At 62.0% G+C, this 23,800-nt stretch overlaps 1 protein-coding gene across 1 annotated transcript; it reads right to left on the bottom strand.

The window, feature by feature from the left end:
• Positions 1–4: 4 nt before the first annotated feature.
• On the bottom strand, positions 5–23,387 carry GOLGA7B (golgin A7 family member B). The gene is made up of 5 exons (XM_048857342.2): positions 23,205–23,387; positions 13,676–13,801; positions 7,586–7,738; positions 2,438–2,539; positions 5–2,133 (listed from the first exon to the last, which is right to left on the bottom strand). Exons 1-5 carry the CDS (start codon positions 23,214–23,216, stop codon positions 2,053–2,055), a joined length of 474 nt encoding a protein of 157 aa, XP_048713299.1. The 5' UTR covers positions 23,217–23,387; the 3' UTR covers positions 5–2,052.
• Positions 23,388–23,800: the final 413 nt, after the last annotated feature.

Below are 23,800 nucleotides of genomic sequence, written 5' to 3'. Positions count from 1 at the left end.
CCTGAATATGCCCCCCCTTCCCCACGCCCCCTGTCTCTTCTGTCACCGCCTGCTGGATTTGTGTTCCTGAGCACCCCCTCCCCAGGTGGCGCAGTGTGTGCTGGGGGTGCAGGCCACTGGATCCAGTAGCGGAGGGGCTGTACAGCGCCCTGCACAGACTGCCAGCTGCAGTGCTGCCTTTTACACCAGGTGGGGCCAGGCCCCACAGCCAGGGGAGCTAGCTCTAGGGAGGAACAGGATGGAGTGGGGCCCCAGGCAGGGAGGGTTACGTCAGCCAGGGGAGGGGGCTGGTTTCCCTGTAACCTGCTCTGGGCCAGCCCATGTGCCAGCCACATGGCACCCCCAGCTTTGCCCCCAGGGTGCCAGGCCAGGAGAGGCGGGCTCCCCAGCCCTGCGATTGTGGTGTCGGTCCAGACCCGGCCGGCTGCCACCCCCAGTCCCAGCCAGCAGGGCCCCCAGCTGCCAGCTTCCCATGCCCCCTCAACACGGCCCCTGCCCCCTTTATTGTGTGTCCATGGGGGGCAGGGGCCGTTCCCGGTGCTCTGTGCCCCCAGCCTGCTCTCCCAGAGCCCTCTGAGAGCGACATCTGCTCAGACCTGCCCTGGGCCCCAGCCCCAGCCCCTGTCTGCCCCAGGCCCTGCAGCGCCCCCTGCTGTGTAGGGCAGACTCGTATCGCCAGATCCATGGGCCCTTCACTTTGGCCTCTGGTAACATCCCGGCCAGGGAACCTCACCTCTCACCCGTGGCCCCATTCCCTGCAGCGCCCCTGCCCCTGCCCCATAGGGCCGGGCCTCTCCTCTGTAGCCCCCTCCCTGCCCCCACCAGAGCTGGCCCGGTGAGGCGGGCTGGCTACTAGCCTAGTTCAGCTCACCCCCTGCAGGCCACTGGGTATGCACCTAGCTCGGATGGCCCAGGACGCGGGGGGCACCTTCCAGGAAAGCTGCCTTGGGGGACGCCCCGATGGGGCTGATGGGTCACTCCTCCCCCGTCGGTAAGGTCAACACTTTGACCTTTGATGGGGGCACAAAGCCCCCAGGACACGGCCCCAGTGCTGGGGCCATGCACTCCACACGAGCCCTGGGCTGGGGTGGTTCATGCCGCGGAGAAGCGACAGGCTCATGCAGGAGATGCGCAGGGAAGGGACATGGGGGGCAGGCAGGACAGAGCTGGGCCAGGCAACTCCCAGGGTGCAAACACCCCTCCTGCAGAGGGGAGCAGGCAGAGAGGTGGGGCTGGGACATAGGGGCTGCAGCAGGCGTGGGGCTGGCCACACCCCCGGGCTCACGGGCTTCAATCCCTTCGGCTGAGGAGGAGTTTGGCGAGAGTTGGTGACCCCTTGGGATGTGCCATCACCCCCCAGCCCTTCCCTCTCCCCCGCATGTCCACCAGTGTCCCACATGGGCTCATTCACGCAGGGGAGGGTGACGGTGACCCAGCCATGGCGGATGGTCCCCACCAAGCCCGGTCTCTGGCCCGAACAGCTGGGCATGGGGCGTGGGAGTTGCGAGCTGGGAGGGGATCGCGGGGACAGGGGAAGGACATGGCCAGGGAACCAGGCTCGCTGGTGGGTCAGGGCGATACAGGGCCCAACCTGGAGAGGAAGCTGGTGCCTAGGGCTTTGCCAGCCACAGCAGGGCCGTGCATGTGCCACGTGGCGGGGCTACGCTCACGGCAGCAGGAGCAGTGGCCGGTGGGAGGCTGCTCCGCGCGAGCTGGAGACCCCCGATCACGCTCACCCCGCTGCCCCTCTGCAGCTCCCTCAGCTCCTGGCTTTATGGGAGGGTGAGGCCCCAGGCGGCACTGCCCAGGGCATGGGCGGGGGCAAGTCCTGGCACAGGGCCATTGGCTCTGGGTTGGGCCGGCGGCCGAGGGGCCCCAGGGGGCTCGCCCGAGGCGCCCTCGCCCCGCTCCGGCAGCAGGTCTCCGCGGGGGTCCCCCCAGCGGCCGCCCGCCCCGCCCTGCTCAGAACCGGGTGCTCTGGTACCGCAGCCGGCCCAGCTCGGCGAGGCCTTGGTCCCGGCAGTGCAGGTCCCCGCAGGGGCTCGCTGCCAGTCACCGCCCCCCCCCGCCCCCGCTGCTGCTGCTGCTGGTGCTGCGGCTGCTGCATCTGTCCTCGTAGATGGAGATCTCGATCTGGGCCCCGGCTAAGGACCGACAGCCGGGCAAGGGCTGCTGGGCAGGGGGAGGGCAGGCAGGGCGGTGCCCGTCTCTGCTCCCACTTCTGAGGTCAGCCAGGGCCCTCCAGCCCCTCGCCACCCCGACTGGGGCCTGGTCGTGGGCTCGGGGCAGGGCTGGCGTTGCAGAGAGGGGCCTGTCTGCGGCAGCCGTACGCACCACTGTAAGAGCATCACGCTGTGCCCGCGCCCGTCCCGCCAGGCTCAGCCATGCCCATCTTCCCTGCCCCATGCCCACCCGCCCAGCCAGCCCAGGAGGATACGACCCGCATGCCCCGCTCCACGGGGTCGGTGAGCAGCAGGCCCCGTGGCGCGTAGACCTGCTCGTTCTGCTCCTGGATGTACTTGGCGATCTTCTTCAGCACCTGCGAGGGCAAAGGGGACAGCCCATCAGGGCCCACCGCCCCGGGCACCCAGTCAGCACCCGCAGGCCCGGGCGCACCCAGTGACTCCCTGGCCTGGGGCACCAGCCTGCGGCCCTCCCTGGCAGGGGATCGGGCCCTTTGGCTGTGCTGGCTCTCACTGAAGCTAACCAGCACGCCCGCCCCACTGCGCCTGCCCCACAGCAACAGCCTCTGGGGGCGGGTCACTGCCCCTTTGGGAAAGGAGGAGATCCTGGGGAACAGGGAGCGGGGAGCACAGGCCCACGGTCACAGTCAGGGGCAGAGCTGGGCTAGAACCCAGGCGTCCTGGCTCCCAGCCCCGCCCCACTCTAACCACTAGAACCCACCCCGCTCCCAGAGCTGGGCTAGAACCCAGGAGTCCTGGCTCCCAGCCGCCTGCTCAGAGGAGGGGCAATGTCTGAGGGGAAGGCGGGGGCAGAGTCAAACCATTGGCTGGTGACGGCCCAGGAATAAGAGCTGGCTTCTTAGAGTGCTGGGACTGGGAGAAGCCAGTCTGGGGTTCTGGAGCCAGGGCCAGGCAGCAGGTGAGTCCCAGGGCGCACACGGGCCTGAGAGCTGGGGTGCTTGGCAGCAACACCCCTGAGCTGGGCCTTTCCCTGCCCAAGGGGATCCCCAGTGCAGAGCTTTGCTGGGCTGAGTTCCCCCTCCCCGGCACCTGCCCAGACCAGTCACCCCGAGTCCCGCTGCTCTGGGGCTCGCAGGGCTGCCGCCTGGGGGCGCAGGGCCAAGCTTGGGGGCAGGGGCTATTGCAATCTGCGCCCCTTGTGGGGAGGGCAAGCCGGGCCCAGCACCAACCTGATGCCTGTGTGATGAGGGAGCCGTCTGCAGCCCCCAGCCCCCTCTCAGAGCCCGAGCGGCCCTCGCTGAGTAACCACCCTTGGGAGACCCCAGCTCCCTGCTCTGTGCCTTCAGGGCTGGGTAAGGGTTGGGGGACTGTATCACCGGCTGCCTCGTCCCCCGCAAGTCTCATGCAGCCAGGCTGCTCTGCTGCATGGGGCAGGGCGGTCACAGGCCCGGGCCCCAGGAGCACGCGGCCCAAGGGCCACCGCATGTCACTGGTGGCTGGGGCAGCGTGGGCTCATGGCCCTGGCAGGGTGCGGTCAGTACGCCGTGACTGCACTGGGTGTTCGTGTGATTCCTGGGGATGCCGGCGGGGCGCCAAGGGTGCAGGGCTGCCGCAGCACCCGGGTCCCGCTAAGGGAGTGGCTGCCCCGGAGGCCATCAAGGGCTGTTCTCCAGGCGGATGTGTAGGGTGGGTGTGGGCGGTGGGGTGAGGTGGCTGTGATGGGGCTTGGGGGAGCTTGGGGCGTGCAGCTCTACGGGGGGAGAGAGGTCTCCCTCAGCAGCACTGCGCAGCGTATTAACCATTGCCATTTACGTTAACATCCGACTGGCTCTTGGAGCTGACGTTAGTTACCAGCCTGGAAACTTCCTGCTGCTCCCGCAGCCGGACCCTAGAAACCAACACTATCTGTAAAACTCACGAGCACATTGCAAGAAATACCTTGTTTCTTTCCCTGAGAAAAATTACCAGACCTCTGTGCGCTGCACTTGGGGACCAGACTCCTTGGTCATAAAGCCTCTGTTCGAGACTAATAGTGTTAGTGCAACTCCTCCGTCTGTGCAAAGGGGCTGGTGACATCACACTCACTTCCCCGCACACCCCCAGATCCGCTCACACTCACTTCCCCGCACACCCCCAGATCCGCTCACACTCACTTCTCCGCACACCCACAGATCCGCTCACACTCACTTCCCCGCACACCCCCAGATCCGCTCACACTCACTTCTCTGCACACCCACAGATCCGCTCACACTCACTTCCCCGCACACCCCCAGATCCGCTCACACTCACTTCCCCGTACACCCCCAGATCCGCTCACACTCACTTCTCTGCACACCCCCAGATCCGCTCACACTCACTTCCCCACACACCCCCAGATCCGCTCACACTCACTTCCCTGCACACCCCCAGATCCGCTCACACTCACTTCCCCACACACCCCCAGATCCGCTCACACTCACTTCCCCGTACACCCCCAGATCCGCTCACACTCACTTCCCCGTACACCCCCAGATCCGCTCACACTCACTTCTCTGCACACCCACAGATCCGCTCACACTCACTTCCCCACACACCCCCAGATCCGCTCACACTCACTTCCCCGCACACCCCCAGATCCGCTCACACTCACTTCTCCGCACACCCACAGATCCGCTCACACTCACTTCCCCGCACACCCCCAGATCCGCTCACACTCACTTCCCCGCACACCCCCAGATCCGCTCACACTCACTTCCCCGTACACCCCCAGATCCGCTCACACTCACTTCTCTGCACACCCACAGATCCGCTCACACTCACTTCCCCGCACACCCCCAGATCCGCTCACACTCACTTCCCCACACACCCCCAGATCCGCTCACACTCACTTCTCCGCACACCCACAGATCCGCTCACACTCACTTCTCTGCACACCCACAGATCCGCTCACACTCACTTCCCCGCACACCCCCAGATCCGCTCACACTCACTTCCCCTCACACCCCCAGATCCGCTCACACTCCCTTTCCCGCACACCCCCAGATCCGCTCACACTCACTTCCCCGCACACCCCCAGATCCGCTCACACTCACTTCCCCGCACACCCACAGATCCGCTCACACTCACTTCTCTGCACACCCACAGATCCGCTCACACTCACTTCCCCGCACACCCCAGATCCGCTCACACTCACTTCCCCGCACACCCCCAGATCCGCTCACACTCACTTCCCCGTACACCCCCAGATCCGCTCACACTCACTTCCCCGCACACCCCCAGATCCGCTCACACTCACTTCCCCGCTCTTCCGTTCACACACACTGTCCCTCAGGCCTACTCACACTCTTGGGGCTGTCTTTCTGAGGCTGGGGGAGGAGAGTATTTCTTGTCTCTATGGGAGACGGGGCTGCTGGAGAAAGGTCCATTCCTTTTCTCCTTGGGCGGAGACGCAGTGAGCTCGAGCATTCGGCTCAGGGCACCGGCCTGCACTGTTTCCTGTGCTTAGTGTAGTCTCCGACCCAGTGAGCTGCGTTCCATCAGCCACTCACCCTGGGTTGTGCTGGGCTGGAGATGGGGGCAAAGGGGCGGGAGCTGCAGAAAGGAAAGTAATTGGTACTATTCGTCTCCCACCTGCGGCAGGTAGCCGCAGGGTCTCTCTGTGGAGCCTTGCTGACGGGGTATTATTCTGATGAACATGTCCTCCTGTTGTGAACGCTTAGAAAGGCTGGTGTACAGGTGGCATGGCAGGCAGTGAGTGCCACAAGCCAGTGATTCATGATGTTAAAAAATGTCTCTCTCGCCGTTTTGGACGTGTTGCTTTTCACTGTGATTGAATACCACCTTGGTCCATGTCGAGAGGGTGAAGAGGAGCTCCCAGTTCACCTTCTCCGTCCCATTCATTATTTTATGCAACTCTAGGAGAGCCTTTCTTACCGTGGCACTTGCTACTAACGACTACTAATCTCTGCCCATAGGGCAGCTTTCCCCCGACTTTCCCACACAGTCCGACGAAGTCACAATGGCCCCCAGACCTCGGCATCACCTCCTTATTGGTGCTGCATGTAACAAAATTCATTCGCATGTGGATGGAAAAATGAGAGGGAACATAGTGCGGCACCCCCAGGTTTTACACGCGGCTCCGCTCCTGGCCCTGCATGCGGGCTCCCAGCCCCGTGTGATGAAACGGAACTGTTCTTAATGTTTCCTCTGAATAGTGTGGGGGTGCCTCAGTTTCCCCTAGGCAGTTCTTAAGTCTCTAGGGGGTGGGGGTAAGGGTGTATGATCGTTGCAGAGCCCTAGAGGGCAGGTGTGTGCAGGGGTCTGGACACAGACAATGGCCGACACCCTGTTTCCTGGCCACTGATGGCCTGGGCCCTTCCCACCTGCAAGGTGAGAGCTAAAGGGTTGGAGAACAAAGGAATCAGGTGACCTCCTGGCCCGGGAAAGGAACAAAGCCCAGAGGAGGAGGGGCTGGAGGGAGTTTCAGTTTGGGGCTGGCTGGGACATGGAGTGAAGGGCAGTCGTGGTTGTCTGGCTCACTGCCCCCCAAAATGGACCCAGCTGAGGGGTCCTGTTCTCTGCACCTACAAGCTCTGTGTTAGACCATGTTCCTGTCATCTAATAAACCTCTGATTTACTGGCTAGCTGAGAGAATAAGGCGGAGTTGGAGGGCAGGACCCTCTGGCTTCCCCAGGACCCCACCTGGGCGGAGTCGCTGTGGGAAGCGCAGGGAGGGGCAGAGGAGGCTGAATGCTCCGAGGTCAGACCCAGGAAGGTGGAAGCCGGGTGAGCTGTGTGTCCTGCAGACAGGCTGCTCACAGAAAGGAAACTGCCCCAGAGTCCTGCCTGGCTTCATGGGGAGCAGCTCCAGAGCATCGCCCGGGGACTCCGTGACACCCGGCACCCGGGGTGCCGGCTCCCAGCCCCGCGCAAGCAGCTCCACTACTGGTCCTGCGCCCAGCCCCAGCTGTGGCCCCAGCCTCAGCCCCCTCACTCCTGTCTGGGTCCCCCACCCAGAGACACAACCCTGCTCCTGGCCCCAGCTCTGAAGGGGGCACGGACAGGGGTAAGGGGGCTGCCTTTCAGCACCACCATTAAAAGTGTTCCCACGTGTACAGACTCACAGGTCGTGCCCACTCTTGGCCCCGTGGGGGGAGCCCCCTTCAGTGCGACAGCCCCTCTCAGGGGTCCACTCTCTCTCGGGGGTTAATGCCTGGGGAGGCTCCGGCTGACTGGCACAGCAGGGTACCGGGGAGAATTTCCCTTCCGAGCTGCCTGGGGACCCTGCCAGGGAGGAGCGAGGGGGTCACCACAGAGAATAAGGCCATTGCCCCCTGTGGAACGGGACCCAGGGGAGCCCAGGCCTGGGGGGTGGGGGGAGGGCACTGCTGGGGCCTGCAATTGTCCCTGCATTTCACCGGGCTGACCCAGTGGCAGATGGAGGCCCCAGGTGCCAGCCGTACCTTCTCGTAGTGGGTCTCCATGCAGAGGAAGATGAAGTAGGCCGTGGCACAGGCCAGGCACCCCTCCAGGTAGGAGCTGCCCCCGATCTTCTCGGCCTCGGCGTAGAAGCCATTGAGGGTCTTCACCGTCTCCTCAAAGAGCTGCCGCTCGAGCTGGGGCAGAGAAACCCGGGTGAGGGCGTTGGGGGTCACACGGGGCCCCGCCAGCCGGCACTGGGAGCCCCTGCCCACACTCAGCCCATGCCCTGCAGCAGCGGCTGGGGCATTGTGAGCATCCCAGTGAGCTGACCGTGAAGGACCCCACCTGTCCCCCCGACCACAGACAGACCAGCTCAGCTAGTAGGCACTCTGCAGGGACCCAGGGAACAGCCAGCACGGTGCCCCATAGGGAGCCCCTCAGGAGGACAAAGCCCCCCATACACATGCAAACAGACACCTGGGCGGGTACCTCCCCACCCCCACGAGTTTGCACACACACAGAGATCCAGGGCATATGTACACAGACATTTGGGCACATCCAGGACCTGGCCCAGCATGAGCCTGGGCAGCTGCCACCAGCCCATACCCCATGGCTGTGGGTGCAGCTCTCGTCGGGGGATGTGCCAAAGTGGGAATTTTCTGTATTATTTTGTATGAATGCGGTGTGTGCCTCAGTTTCCCCTATGTGCTGCATGGATAGCTAGGTGGTGGGGAAAGGCGGTTACTACAAAGGTGGGGATGGCTCCTGGCTGGCTCATGTTTGGGGGCCAGGTCACTAGGGGGCCCATGAAGACAATGGCCAACCCAACCCCTGGGACATTTGCTACGTGCTGGCTGCTAACGACCCTGGAGCCCCCACTAACCAGGAAGCCAGCCGGGTGTGACCAGCTGGACAAAGGGCTGAGAAGAGTACAACTGGGGCTGGCCAGGAATTTGAACACAGAGCGGGAGCTGAGGGCGGACACTGCTTGGCTGGGGCTCTGGGGAACCCGAACGGGCCAGGCTGTAACTTCCTGCTCTCGGTGCTACCCAAGGCCTGCCTAGCTCTGTTCCACGCCCCTCATAACCCTCCTGCTGTAACCACGCCGGCTGCGGCCCTGCAGGGGCTGGAGGTGGGGGGCATTGCGCCCCTTGGGGGTCCAAGTCTCTCTCAGGTGGCCGCGCTGGAGGGAGCTCACAGCATGACCCAGGGGTGCTGAAGGCTCAGTCCAAGGGGGCAGTGAAGCCGAGGGGCTTCCCCTAGTGACAGAGCGAGCCCCTGGGAGGATCTGGCTCCCTGAAGGGGGCCTTTGTGGGCTGTTCCTGAGCACCAACCCTGGGGGTTCATGACAGGCGCCATCTGAGGGCTACACTGGCATCTGTGCTCGCTGGGGGGAGACCCTTCCCAGAGAGCCACTGGCCGGCCCTGCCCAGGGATCGCAAGTCCACACAGCCTCCGGGCCCCAGGCCCACACCAGGAATAACTGGAGCGGGGGGCGGGGCTGTGTGACGAAGTGGGGCTGTTCTTAATGTTTCCTCTCGCTGGCTGGGCCTGGGGTCACAGCCCCACTGAGCCCTGGCCCTGGTCGCTCCCTCCCTGCCCTGGACTCACTTCCCAGCAGCGCCTCTGGACAATGCAGATGACCTGGCTGGCAGGGGGAGGAGCGGCTAGGCTCAGGCTACCTGCCTGCCTGTAACCAGTCCCCTGGGGCTGGGTGGGACAGAGAGATGCTCCCTGCCCCCTTGCCCACCGGAGAGGGGCTCAGGCTGGCTCTGATGCAGTGAGGAAAGCAGGGAGCTCGCTGCCTACCCCCACTGGGACAGCAAGGGCAGCGCTGAGCACGGGGGGGCGCTGAGACCCCAGCTGGGGGCAGGGGACACACAGGCAGGGCAGGTCGGCTGCCAACCAGGTTTGCCTGGTCCAGAGGCGCTGCTGGGAAGTGATCCCAGGGCAGGGAGGGAGCGACCAGGGCCAGGGCTCAGCGGGGCTGTGACCCCAGGCCCAGCCCGCGAGAGGAAACTTTAAGAACAGTCTCACTTCGTCACAGGCTGTGACGCAGGGCCAGAAAGGGTGAAGCAGCAAGCAGGCTAAATGACTCAAATCCAATCTTTAAAGGCCTCTCAAAGAAGTATGTCCGTGGTGAAAGGGGCCATTCCGGATAACAACTAACAAAGCCTGGGACGCAGACTGGAGCTGTGAAATGCAGCCTGCATTGTTGCAGGATTGGGGGTGGGTGCTATGGGGGTGTTTCCTTATGCCTTGCTTGATGTCAGCCATGTAAACGGGGGGCTCCTGTCAGTCACTGAGCTATTGAGTCAGAGGTCAAACGGGGACAGTAACATTTAGATCAACCCTGAATGGAATAATGTCACTGGCTGTATTTCGCTTGGAAGTTTGTAGTCAACGGTCTCTGAACTGCTGGAATGGTCACTCGCCTTCTGCTAAGCAATGCAACTCATTACCTGTGTCAGAGGAACAGCCCTGTTAGTCTGTATTCGCACAAAGAAAAGGAGGACTTGTGGCACCTTAGAGACTAACCAATTTATTTGAGCATGAGCTTTCGTGAGCTACAGCTCACTTCATCGGATGCATACTGTGGAAAGTGTAGAAGATCTTTTTATACACACAAAGCATGAAAAAATACCTCCCCCCCACCCCACTCTCCTGCTGGTAACAGCTTATCTAATGTGTATGATAATCAAGGTGAGCCATTTCCAGCGCAAATCCAGAGTTTAACAAGAATGTCTGGGGGGGGGGGTTAGGAAAAAACAAGGGAAAATAGGTTACCTTGCATAATAACTTAGCCACTCCCAGTCTCTATTCAAGCCTAAGTTAATTGTATCCAATTTGCAAATGAATTCCAATTCAGCAGTCTCTCGCTGGAGTCTGGATTTGAAGTTTTTTTGTTGTAATATCGCAACTTTCATGTCTGTAATCGCGTGACCAGGGAGATTGAAGTGTTCTCCGACTGGTTTATGAATGTTATAATTCTTGACATCTGATTTATGTCCATTTATTCTTTTACGTAGAGACTGCCCAGTTTGACCAATGTACATGGCAGAGGGGCATTGCTGGCTCATGATGGCGTAGATCACATTGGTAGATGTGCAGGTGAACGAGCCTCTGATAGTGTGGCTGATGTTATTAGGCCCTGTGATGGTGTCCCCTGAATAGATATGTGGGCACAGTTGGCAATGGGCTTTGTTGCAAGGATAAGTTCCTGGGTTAGTGGTTCTGTTGTGTGGTGTGTGGTTGCTGGTGAGTATTTGCTTCAGGTTGGGGGGCTGTCTGTAGGCTGCCACAGAAACAACTCTGACATCATAATCAAAAAGGCTGACAAAGGAGGTGCTGTTGTCATCATGAATAGGTCGGAATATGAACAAGAGGCTGCTCAGCAGCTCTCCAACACCACTTTCTACAAGCCATTACTCTCTGATCCCACTGAGAGTTACCAAAAGCAACAACAGCATTTGCTCAAGAAACTCCCTGAAAAAGCACAAGATCAAATCCGCACAGACACACCCCTGGAACCCCGACCTGGCATATTCTATCTGCTACCCAAGATCCATAAACCTGGAAATCCTGGGCGCCCCATCATCTCAGGCATTGGCACCCTGACAGCAGGATTGTCTGGCTATGTAGACTCCCTCCTCAGGCCCTACGCAACCAGCACTCCCAGCTATCTTCGAGACACCACTGACTTCCTGAGGAAACTACAATCCATCGGTGATCTTCCTGAAAACACCATCCTGGCCACTATGGATGTAGAAGCCCTCTACACCAACATTCCACACAAAGATGGACTACAACCGTCAAGAACACTATCCCCGATAATGTCACGGCTAACCTGGTGGCTGAACTTTGTGACTTTGTCCTTACCCATAACTATTTTACATTTGGGGACAATGTATACCTTCAGATCAGCGGCACTGCATGGCCCCACAGTATGCCAACATTTTTATGGCTGACTTAGAACAACGCTTCCTCAGCTCTCGTCCCCTAACGCCCCTACTCTACTTGCGCTACATTGATGACATCTTCATCATCTGGACCCATGGAAAAGAAGCCCTTGAGGAATTCCACCACGATTTCAACAATTTCCATCCCACCACCAACCTCAGCCTGGTCCAGTCCACACAAGAGATCCACTTCCTGGACACTACAGTGCTAATAAACAATGGCCACATAAACACCACCCTATACCGAAAACCTACTGACCGCTATTCCTACCTGCATGCCTCCAGCTTTCACCCTGACCACACCACACGATCCATCGTCTACAGCCAAGCTCTGCGATACAACCGCATTTGCTCCAACCCCTCAGACAGAGACAAACACCTACAAGATCTCTGTCAAGCTTTCTTACAACTACAATACCCACCTGCGGAAGTGAAGAAACAGATTGACAGAGCCAGAAGAGTTCCCAGAAGTCACCTACTACAGGACAGGCCTAACAAAGAAAATAACAGAACGCCACTAGCGGTCACCTTCAGCCCCCAACTAAAACCCCTCCAACGCATCATCAAGGATCTACAACCTATCCTGAAGGATGACCCAACACTCTCACAAATCTTGGGAGACAGGCCAGTCCTTGCCTACAGACAGCCCCCCAACCTGAAGCAAATACTCACCAGCAACCACATACCACACAACAGAACCACTAACCCAGGAACTTATCCTTGCAACAAAGCCCGTTGCCAACTGTGCCCACATATCTATTCAGGGGACACCATCACAGGGCCTAATAACATCAGCCACACTATCAGAGGCTCGTTCACCTGCACATCCACCAATGTGATATATGCCATCATGTGCCAGCAATGCCCCTCTGCCATGTACATTGGTCAAACTGGACAGTCTCTACGTAAAAGAATAAATGGACACAAATCAGATGTCAAGAATTATAACATTCATAAACCAGTCGGAGAACACTTCAATCTCTCTGGTCATGCGATTACAGACATGAAAGTTGCGATATTAAAACAAAAAAACTTCAAATCCAGACTCCAGCGAGAGACTGCTGAATTGGAATTCACTTGCAAATTGGATACAATTAACTTAGGCTTGAATAGAGACTGGGAGTGGCTAAGTCATTATGCAAGGTAACCTATTTCCCCTTGTTTTTTCCTACCCCCCGCCTCCCCCAAGACGTTCTTGTTAAACCCTGGATTTGTGCTGGAAATGGCCCACCTTGATTATCATACACATTGTAAGGAGAGTGGTCACTTTAGATAAGCTATTACCAGCAGGAGAGTGAGGTGGGGGGAGGTATTTTTTCATGCTTTGTGTGTATAAAAAGATCTTCTACACTTTCCACAGTATGCATCCGATGAAGTGAGCTGTAGCTCACGAAAGCTCATGCTCAAACAAATTGGTTAGTCTCTAAGGTGCCACGTCCTCCTTTTCTCATTACCTGTGTGTACGCAGGAACCAGGTAATTCTGCTTCCGATCTACTACTCTTCATACAAGGGAGCCCTGGAGCCAGGAGGTGTCTTAGCCTGCCAGAGACCTTTAGAGAGAACTCTTGGGCCCTGGTCTTGTTATCTTTATCTGCCTAAGCTTGGTCAGGGGCCCCAGGTCCATTCTGGATTGCCCTGAGATTGGCCTATGACTCATGCCTGCATGTTTAATGCTCCTTTAACCAGGACTCTCCCTCGCTTTTCTTGTAACACCTTTTCGTCTGGTTAATAAGCGGTGGCCGCCAGCGTGCATTTGGCAGGGTCTAAGACGCTCATGACCCTGGTGGGTGATGTGTCTGCTCCTCTGGGACTGGTAGAACTGTTTATAGGATGAACAAGATTTTCGGGAACCCTCGTGATGTTGGGTGTGGGGTGCGGTGGGAGCCCAAGGCTGAGTCGCTGGAAGGGAGCTGTGTGTTGGCTTCCGGGTAGCCAGTGAGGTGTTGCAGCCGCTGTTTTGTCCCTGGCTTGGTGCATCGAAGTAGCAGAATAGCCATCAGTTTGGGGGATTGTCTGCCCCAGCCTGTGCAGTTTGCCCGAACTGAGCCATCTCAGCAGGGCCCCCCCGGGACTCCAGTCACAGGGGCCTTTGCCCCAAGGCTCTGCCAGGCCCTGCTCTGCCCCCCCAGCCCCCATCACCTGCCAGCACAGCAGGGCACCGTGCTTCCTACCCGGCTGTCCAGCTCCAGGGGGAACTTGGTCTGGAATTGGCAGAGGGTCCCGTCGCTGTAGTCCCGCTGCACAAAGACCTTGGTGGCCAGCGAGGCGCTTCGCCGCAGCTCCTGCAGGTCATGGGCCTGGGGGGACAGGGGCGCGGCAGGTTACCCAGGGGCAGAGACGGGGCGAGGGGGCTGCCGCAGGACTCTGGGGAAGGGAAGGAGGGTCCTGACACAGAGCAGAGCTCAGGACTGCAGCCCCGGGCTGGGGGGCAAAGACTGGGTGACATACACCATCCCATCCCCCACCCCCTGTACCCCCTGTGCACACACCCCATCCCATCCCCCACCCCCTGTACCCCCTCTGCACACACCCCATCCCACCCCCCGTACCCCCTCTGCACACACCCCATCCCATCCCCCACCCCAGGTACCCCCTCTGCACACACCCCATCCCACCCCCCGTACCCCCTCTGCACACACCCCATCCCATCCCCCACCCCCTGTACCCCCTCTGCACACACCCCATCCCACCCCCCGTACCCCCTCTGCACACACCCCATCCCATCCCCCACCCCCTGTACCCCCTCTGCACACACCCCATCCCACCCCCCGTACCCCCTGTGCACACATGCCGTCCCATCCCCCACCCCCTGTACCCCCTCCACACACGCACTGCAGCCCACCCCCCGTACCACCTCTGCACACACCCCATCCCATCCCCCACCCCCCATACCCCCTGTGCACACACCCCATCCCATCCCCGTATCCCCTCTGACACACGCCGTCCCATCCCCCACCCCCTGTACCCCCTCCACACACGCACTGCAGCCCACCCCCTGTACCCCCTCTGCACACACCCCATCCCATCCCCCACCCCCCGTACCCCCTCCACACACACACCGCAGCCCACCCCCCGTACCCCCTCTGCACACACCCCATCCCATCCCCCACCCCCTGTACCCATTCTGCACACACCCCATCCCACCCCCCGTATCCCCTCTGCACACACGCCGTCCCATCCCCCACCCCCTGTACCCCCTCCACACACACACCCCATCCCACCCCCTGTACCCCCTCCGCACACACCCCATCCCACCCCCCACCCCCTGTACCCCTTCCACACACACACCGCAGCCCACCCCCCAATACCCTCTCTGCACACACCCCATCCCATCCCCCACCCCCTGTACCCACTCTGCACACACCGCAGCCCACCCCCCGTACCCCCTCTGCACACACCCCATCCCATCCCCCACCCCCCGTACCCCGTCTGCACACACCCCAACCCATCCCCCACCCCCTGTACCCACTCTGCACACACCCCATCCCACCCCCCGTACCCACCCTGCACACACACCATCTCATCCCCCACCCCCCGTACCCCCTCTGCACACACCCCATCCCATCCCCCACCCCCTGTACCCACTCTGCACACACCGCAGCCCACCCCCCGTACCCCTTCTGCACACACCCCATCCCACCCCCTGTACCCCTGTGACGAAGTGGGACTGTTCTTAATGTTTCCTCTGAATAGTGTGGGGGTGCCTCAGTTTCCCCTAGGCAGTTCTTAAGTATCTAGGGGGTGGGGTAAGGGTGTATGATCATTGCAGAGCCTAGAGGGCAGGTGTGTGCAGGGGTCTGGACACAGAGAATGGCCGACACCCTGTTTCCTGGCAACTGATGGCCTGGGCCCTTCCCCCCCTGCAAGGTGAGAGCTGAAGGGTTGGAGAACAAAGGAATCAGGTGACCACCTGGCCCGGGGAAAGGAACAAAGCCCAGAGGAGGAGGGGCTGGAGGGGGTTTTCAGTTTGGGGCTGGCTGGGACATGGAGTGAAGTGCAGAAGTGGTTCTCTGGCTCACTGCCCCCCAAAATGGACCCAGCTGAGGGGTCCTGTTCTCTGCACCTGCAAGCTCTGTTTTAGACCATGTTCCTGTCGTCTAATAAACCTTCTGTTTTACTGGCTGGCTGAGAGTCACGTCTGACTGCGAAGTTGGGGTGCAGGACCCTCTGGCTTCCCCAGGAGCCCCGCCTGAGCGGACTCGCTGTGGGAAGCGCACGGAGGGGCAGAGGATGCTGAATGCTCCGAGGTCAGACCCAGGAAGGGGGAAGCCGGGTGAGCTGCGTGTCCTGAAGACAGGCTGCTCACAGAAAGGCGACTGCCCCAGAGTCCTGACTGGCTTCATGGGGAGCAGTTCCAGAGCATCGCCCAGGGACTCCGTGACAACTGGTGGCAGCGGTGGGATGTACTGCACCCCGTGGATGGCGCTTCCTGCAGTAAGTGACTGGGGAGCAGTAACAGGAAGGGGGATTGCCGAGGACCAGGCCTGCTGAAGGCTCAGAGAGGAGCGGTTTCGGGGGGCGGTTAACCCCTGGGAGTGTGTGACCAGCGAGAAGGACTGTGCAGTAACAGGGTTCCCCTGGGGACTGCAGTGAGCAGTCCAAGGGGCGGAGGAGTCTGCAGCTCGACCCTGGCAAAGAGGTGGTGACCTCGAGAAGGGCTGGCACACTAGGGGTTCTCCCTGGAAACCGTGGGGAGCTGAGAGCACACGGGCCTGTGAGTCCACAACAACTTGGGAGGAGCGGAGTGATGGCCTGTCCCCGTCTCCTTAAGAAGGACATTGTAACCCTGTGCAGAAAGAGAGGGTTGAGCGTTGGAAAGTTCACCAAAGCAGAGTTAATCGTGCAGCTGGAGGAGGATGACTGCTCTAAGGAACAGATTCCTGACCCCAACTGGGGCTATAGCAGGATCTGGGAGCAGCTGGAGCGGGAGCCAGGCATCGCCAAGACTCCTGTCCCCGACCAGACGGGGTTTTCACGATCGGGTTCCCCATTGGGGGATCGAGACGGACGGGATTGGAGCTGAGTCTGAGAGAGCAAGAGGACTGTGAGAGACAGCGAGAGCCCGAGAAAGAGCTGCAGAAGCAGCAGCAGCATGAACTGGCGGTGGGGGAGCGGAGAGGCCTAGGGGACCTCCCCGGGGTGAGTGGGGATAGATCCCGGGGAGCCAGTTCCGCAGGGAACCTCGAGACTAAATTGCTGCCCCTGGTTAAGGAGGGGGGGGTGTGTGGATGCCCACCTCACTGCCTTTGAGCAGGCTGGCGATTTGAACCAAGGGGACCCTGCGGAAAAGCCCCGGTGTCTAGCTCCCTTGCTGGGTCCCAAGGCCATAGACTCCGTCAGCCAGATGGGTGGGGAGGTGGACAGGCTCCCACTCCTGACCCCAACCTATATGTCTGTGTGGAGTTTCCTGGGGCCAGGCCCTTCGGACCCCCAGTGGGAGCAGAAGGTGATGGTCAATGGGGAGACATTCTTGGGGTGGCCAAAGGGCATGGGCTGCATAAACCTTCCCACATGCGGCCTGCGAGTGCTATCGACCACCCCTGACCTAAGGGAGGGCGTGAAAACTGGAAGGGCCTGGTGTAACTCCTACCAAGGAATGGGAGAGATGCTGGGGCATCCATGGGAACGTTGGTGGCTTCGAACTTCCCCAGGTCACCGGCTAAAGTGACCCCGCTCAGTTCGATCTCGAAGGGGGGAGAGATGTGACGAAGTGGGACTGTTCTTAATGTTTCCTCTGAATAGTGTGGGGGTGCCTCAGTTTCCCCTAGGCAGTTCTTAAGTATCTAGGGGGTGGAGTAAGGGTGTATGATCATTGCAGAGCCCTAGAGGGCAGGTGTGTGCAGGGGTCTGGACACAGAGAATGGCCGACACCCTGTTTCCTGGCAACTGATGGCCTGGGCCCTTCCCCCCCTGCAAGGTGAGAGCTGAAGGGTTGGAGAACAAAGGAATCAGGTGACCACCTGGCCCGGGAAAGGGACAAAGCCTGGGGAAGCCAGAGGGTCCTGCACCCCAACTTCGCAGTCAGACGTGACTCTCAGCCAGCCAGTAAAACAGGAGGTTTATTAGACGACAGGAACATGGTCTAAAACAGAGCTTGCAGGTGCAGAGAACGGGACCCCTCAGCTGGGTCCATTCTGGGGGGCAGTGAGCCAGACAACCACGTCTGCACTTCACTCCATGTCCCAGCCATCCCCAAACTGAAAACCCCTCCAGCCCCTCCTCCTCTGGGCTTTGTCCCTTTCCCGGGCCAGGTGGTCACCTGATTCCTTTGTTCTCCAACCCTTTAGCTCTCACCTTGCAGGGGGGGAAGGGCCCAGGCCATCAGTTGCCAGGAAACAGGGTGTCGGCCATTGTCTGTGTCCAGACTCCTGCACACACCTGCCCTCTAGGCTCTGCAATGATCATACACCCTTACCCCACCCCCTAGATACTTAAGAACTGCCTAGGGGAAACTGAGGCACCCCCACACTATTCAGAGGAAACATTAAGAACAGTCCCACTTCATCACACATCCCATCCCCCACCCCCCGTATCCCCTCTGCACACACGCCGTCCCATCCCCCACCCCCTGTACCCCCTCCACACACACACCGCAGCCCACCCCCCGTACCCCCTCTGCACACACCCCATCCCATCCCCCACCCCCTGTACCCACTCTGCACACACCCCATCCCACCCCCCGTATCCCCTCTGCACACACGCCGTCCCATCCCCCACCCCCTGTACCCCCTCCACACACACACCCCATCCCACCCCCTGTACCCCCTCTGCACACACCCCATCCCATCCCCCACCCCCTGTACCCCCTCCACACACACACCGCAGCCCACCCCCCAATACCCCCTCTGCACACACCCCATCCCATCCCCCATGCCCTGTACCCCCTCTGCACACACCCGATCCCATCCCCCACCTCCTGTACCCCCTCTGCACACACCGCAGCCCACCCCCCGTATCCCCTCTGCACACACCCCATCCCATCCCCCACCCCCTGTACCCCCTCTGCACACACCCCATCCCACCCCCCGTATCCCCTCTGCACACACCCCATCCCACCCCCTGTACCTCCTGTGCACACACCCCATCCCATCCCCCACCCCCTGTACCCCCTCTGCACACACCCCATCCCATCCCCCACCCCCTGTACCCACTCTGCACACACCGCAGCCCACCCCCCGTATCCCCTCTGCACACACCCCATCCCATCCCCCACCCCCCGTACCCCCTCCGCACACACCCCATCCCACCCCCCGTATCCCCTCTGCACACACCCCATCCCATCCCCCACCCCCTGTACCCCCTCTGCACACACCCCATCCCACCCCCCGTATCCCCTCCGCACACACCCCATCCCATCCCCCACCCCCTGTACCCACTCTGCACACACCCCATCCCATCCCCCACCCCCCATACTCCCTCCGCACACACAGCAGCCCACCCCTGGCCAGTCCAGCACTCAAGGTTCCCTGCGCCCGCACAGAGTCACTGTTCCCCAGCATGGTGCACTAGTGGGCGTCCCCAAGCAGCGCCCTTCGCACGCAGCACTGCGGGGTTAGATTAACAGTGACGCTACTCGAGAGGTGGTGACCAGCCGACGACGCGGAAAACTCACAGCTAAAGGCTACCACTTAGTCTAGCAAGGGCCAGGCCGGTCCCCCTGGCTTCCCGTGGGGGGGACTGACCCGCTCCTGGGGCAGGACTGCGCCCTGCGGCCCAAAGGTGCCAGGCCTTTGTCTTCCTGGTGAAGGCGGGAACTTGGCGTTCTCTGCCCCTCACTTTCATAGGCCAGGGAGCCTTTGAAGCGGCATCTGCTGACGGTTACCCCTCAGAGCAACAGTTAGCCCAACGGGGAGGGCGGCAACACAGCCACTCCCTGCTCCTTCCCCCCCCTTGTGTCTGCTCAAATGCAGCTTGTTCTGTTTCCTGCCGTCTCCGCCCCTGCTGTCGCGTGGGCCCTGGTTACCGTGGCCGGCGGGACCCCACAGGCCTGTGCTGAGGACAGACGCGTCCAACACCTAGGTTTGCAAGTGTGCTGGCAATGTTCCAAGCCAGGGCAGAGTCCTGACGGGGCAGGTAATGGGGCTGCAACCTTTCCCCAGGCTGTTCCTGACCAGTGAGTTATTCGTTTTCAAATGACCCCTCACGAGGCACATTTTGTACAAAGATTGCTACACTGGTGTGTAGAGTGTGAATCCGTGGGTGCTGTCACACACACACACACCGCGATTCCCCCCCCCCCCCCGCATACCTCTTGGTGACAAAATGAGAATGTTCTGTAATCATTTTCTGATGGCTCTGTGTGCCTCAGTTTCCCTGTATGCTGCAGGGCTACCCGGCGGGGTAGAGAGGGTTGTTTGCATTCTGCAGTGGCTCAGAGACACAGGTGTGGCTGGTGTCCAGCTCTCTGGGGACTTAGGTCCAAGATCAAGAGCTCTTGAGAAGACTGTCAAATCCAATCATCTGGACACAAACCCCTAGCAAGCAAGTTCCCAGAGACATGGACTTCCCGCCTCTCCGGGGGGGCTGCACCGCATCCCCCAGCTGGGGAACAAAGGCCTGGGGGTGAGGTGGGAGTTAAGTGGTGGCTATGGGAAGCAGTCGGGACATCTGACCTGGGACAAAGAGAGGTCAGAGGGACGGAGGTTGGGCTCTGTGCTGAGCAGGATGGACTAGGCTGTCACTTCCTTTTCTCTGGGCTAACCAAGGACTTCCTGTGCTGTGTCCAGGCCACTAATAAACCCCATGTGTCCCTGCAGCCGCTGGCGCAGGGAGCTGCCTGGCTCCCAAAGCCTGGACGAGTGTCCCTCAGGGTCTGTCCCAGCTGAACTCGCTGCATGGAGCTCACGGGGTGCAGCAGGAGGCCCAAAGGCACAGCGTCCAGCCGAAGGAGACAGGGAAGCCTTGTGGCCCACCCTGGGGGAAGGAAGAGTGGGACCCCCAGGGGCCTGGTCCACTGACGGGCTCCCAGAGACTCTTCCAAAGCTGGGGCTATGGCACTGGGCCTGTGGCTCTTTGACCAATGCACGTCCTCTGTGTCAACAAACCATCCCTGTGCCCCACCATGGCCCATGGGCCGGCCTTGGCACTTGGGAAGGGCTCCTTGCTTTCCCAGAGCACTTAGCTGGGGTGGCTTCTTCCCCCTGTTTCTGGTGCACAAGCCTTTCCTCCAGCCCAGAGTGAGCAGAGACCACTCCTCCCTACCAGCTGGTGCCCCTGCAGCCAGACTCCCACCCCCACTGTACGGGGAGCGAGCAGCACTCAGGGGCTCGGTGCCCCCCCCAGCGCCCCTCCATCCTCTACTGCCCCTTGCAGACACAGCCCTAGCCCCAGCTTGGGGAGGGGGCTGGATCTTGCAGGGTGTCTTTGAGGTGCTCCTATCTCCTGGCTAAGGGGTCAGCATTGGGGGAAGGAGCTGGCCTCAGCCTGGATGCTGCTCCCTCTCCTGGAAGAGACCCCCCAGCTCCATGGCCAGGCCTGGGACCAGCAAGGGGGAAACACTCACTCTGCAAGCCAGGGGCAAGGACAGCCCATCTATGACGAAGTGGGAGTTTTCTGTAATATTTAATATCCCTACGTGCCTCAGTTTCCCTCTATGCTTTGCATGGCTCCCCATGGGGGAAAGGGCTCCGTTTGCTCCCAGGGCAGACAACAGCTGTTGATGCGAGCAGACAGCGGGTCACTGAATGGCCTGGTCGTGGCCGACCCACAAGTGAAAATGTGAGCGGACCTTGGAAACCCCGGTTGGCAGAACGCCAGCACCCAGGAGCCCAGAGACCCTGGAGTGAGAATCCTGTGCCCTCAGCGTGGCCTTGTCCGGAGGGGGGCAGCAGGGACTAATGGGGGGCTCTGGGAGAGGCTGGGGCTCTCTGCTGGGCCTGGCGAAGGCCGGCAGAGACAGCGCCTGGGACTGGAGCTCACACGGCTCGGCTGGGGGATTGAGCTGGCTGCACCAGACGCTGCTCCCCGTGCTCCGGGCTCCCTGGGGCCAAGCATCGAATAAACCCGCCCGTTCTGCCAGCGCTGGGCGAGCGTCACTGCAGATGCTGCGTGCGGCGCATTAATCCCTGTAGAGCGGACAAGTGTCCCCCCAGGGCCTGGCTCGGCGGGACTCGCTGGGCAGAGCTCACGGTGGGGAACGGGGGGCTGGAGCCCCGGAGGTCCAGCCAAAGGAGGTGGTGAAGCCTCAGGGCTGACCCTGGAGGAAGAGGGAGACCCCTCAGGGTCCGGCCCACTGACGGGCTCCTCCCAGAGACTGGGCCAAAGCTGGAGCATAGCACCCAGCGGTGACACCTGCATAAGAATGCCCCTCTCACCCCTGCCACCCCCACCCTGCTGCCCCAGCCTTGACTCAGGCCCCTCTCACCCCTGCCCCCCACACCCCACTGCCCCGGCCTTGACTCAGGCCCCTCTCACCCCTGCCCCCCACACCCCACTGCCCCGGCCTTGACTCAGGCCCCTCTCACCCCTGCCCCCCCACCCCGCTGCCCCAGCCTTGACTCAGGCCCCTCTCACCCCTGCCCCCGCACCCCGCTGCCCCGGCCTTGACTCAGGCCCCTCTCACCCCTGCCCCCCACACCCCACTGCCCCGGCCTTGACTCAGGCCCCTCTCACCCCTGCCCCCCCACCCCGCTGCCCTGGCCTTGATTCAGGCCCCTCTCACTCCTGCCCCCCACACCCCGCTGCCCCGGCCTTGACTCAGGCCCCTCTCACCCCTGCCCCCCCCACCCCACTGCCCCGGCCTTGACTCAGGCCCCTCTCACCCCGCCCCCCCCCCCCGCTGCACCGGCCTTGACTCAGGCCCCTCTATCCTCATACTGCCCCTGCCCCCAATACTGCCCCTCGTGCCCCCAGCCCAGACACTGCCCCACATCCCCTCCACTGACTGTCCCCCCCTCTACCCACCAGACCCAGCTGACTCCCCCTCCCCAGCTGAGCTGTGACCCAGAGAGGCAGGGAGCCCACTGGGATTTGGCTCTTGCTGTGGATTCTCTGTGGAAGGCGCCGGGACGCCCCAGGGATGGGTGCAGGACAACAGCCGGAATTGGGAAGGGAGGGAGTGGGGGCCAAAGAGAGCAGCCCATGGGGGGCTGTGCTGACCCCATCTCCCTCGTGCCCCCAAGTGGCTCCAGCCCATTGGGCGGGGCAGGTGCTGCACAGGTCGCAGGGTGTCGCGAAGGCAGCACCAGCTGGGCTGGGCAATGGGCGGCCGGCTCCGCTGTGGGAGTGCAAGGAAACAGGCACTTTGCCACAGCGCACACGCGGACCAGCTCCGGGCAGCCCCCGGGACCCCCCCAGCTCCGGGCAGCCCCCGGACCCCCCCAGCTCCAGGCAGCCCCGGACCCCCCCAGCTCCGGGCAGCCCCCGGGACCCCCCCAGCTCCGGGCAGCCCCTGGGACAAGATGCAGGTTTGCTCAGGGACAAGCCGGCCGGATGTCCCGTGTCGGCAGCCCCCCGCCCCCGGTCCGGAGCCCGGGGACCTCGCCCGGCCTGCGCTCCCCGCTCCCCGCCCGGCCTGCGCCCCCCGCCCCCCAAGCTGCGCCCCCCGCTCCCCGCCCCCCCCGGCTGCGGCCCCCGCCCTCCTGCAGCCCCCCGCTCCCCGCCCGGCCTGCGCCCCCCGCCCCCCAGGCTGCGCCCCCCGCCCCCCTGCAGCCCCCCGCTCCCCGCCCGGCCTGCGCCCCCCAGGCTGCGCCCCCCGCTCACCTCGCTGGCCATGGCGTGGCGCGGGCCCGGCGGGCTCTGTCCCTGGTGCTGAAGCCGCTTCTCGGCGCCCGGAGCCCGGAGCGAGGCGCAGAACCGGGGCTGAGCCTGCGCGGCGCGGCGCGGCCCGGATGCTGGGAACAGGGGCGGGGGGAACGGATCCCGGCGCTGGGGGGAGCCTGGCTCTGGGGGGGGCCCAGGGGGCGCGGAGCCCGGCGCTGGGGGGAGCCCGGGGGGGCGGAGCCCGGCGCTGGGGGGGACTCAAGGGGGGTGGATCCCGGCGCCGAGCGCAGGACTCCCGGGCCCCCCCGCGCCAGCGGTGCACGACGCGGACCGAGCGCAGCTCCCCCCCCCCCCGCCAGCTGGCGCCCGGTCCGCCTCGTGCACCGCTGGCGCGGGGGGGCTCGGCGGGTCGGAGCAGCGGGGCGGGGAGCCCCGGCCTGGCAGGGCCCCTGCACCCCGGGGAGGCCCCTCCTGGGCGCTGCCCTAGGGCAGCTGGGAGCGGGGGCAGAGCCCAGTGGCTGCATGAGCGTGGGGTGCCCGGGCATTGCCCCCCCAAGGGCACAGACCCACCTTGGGGAGGGGGAATAACCACCTCG

Source organism: Caretta caretta, chromosome 7, assembly GCF_965140235.1.
Source record: "Caretta caretta isolate rCarCar2 chromosome 7, rCarCar1.hap1, whole genome shotgun sequence".
Classification (NCBI taxonomy): domain Eukaryota; kingdom Metazoa; phylum Chordata; order Testudines; family Cheloniidae; genus Caretta; species Caretta caretta.
This window is presented reverse-complemented; position numbering and strand designations above follow the sequence as displayed.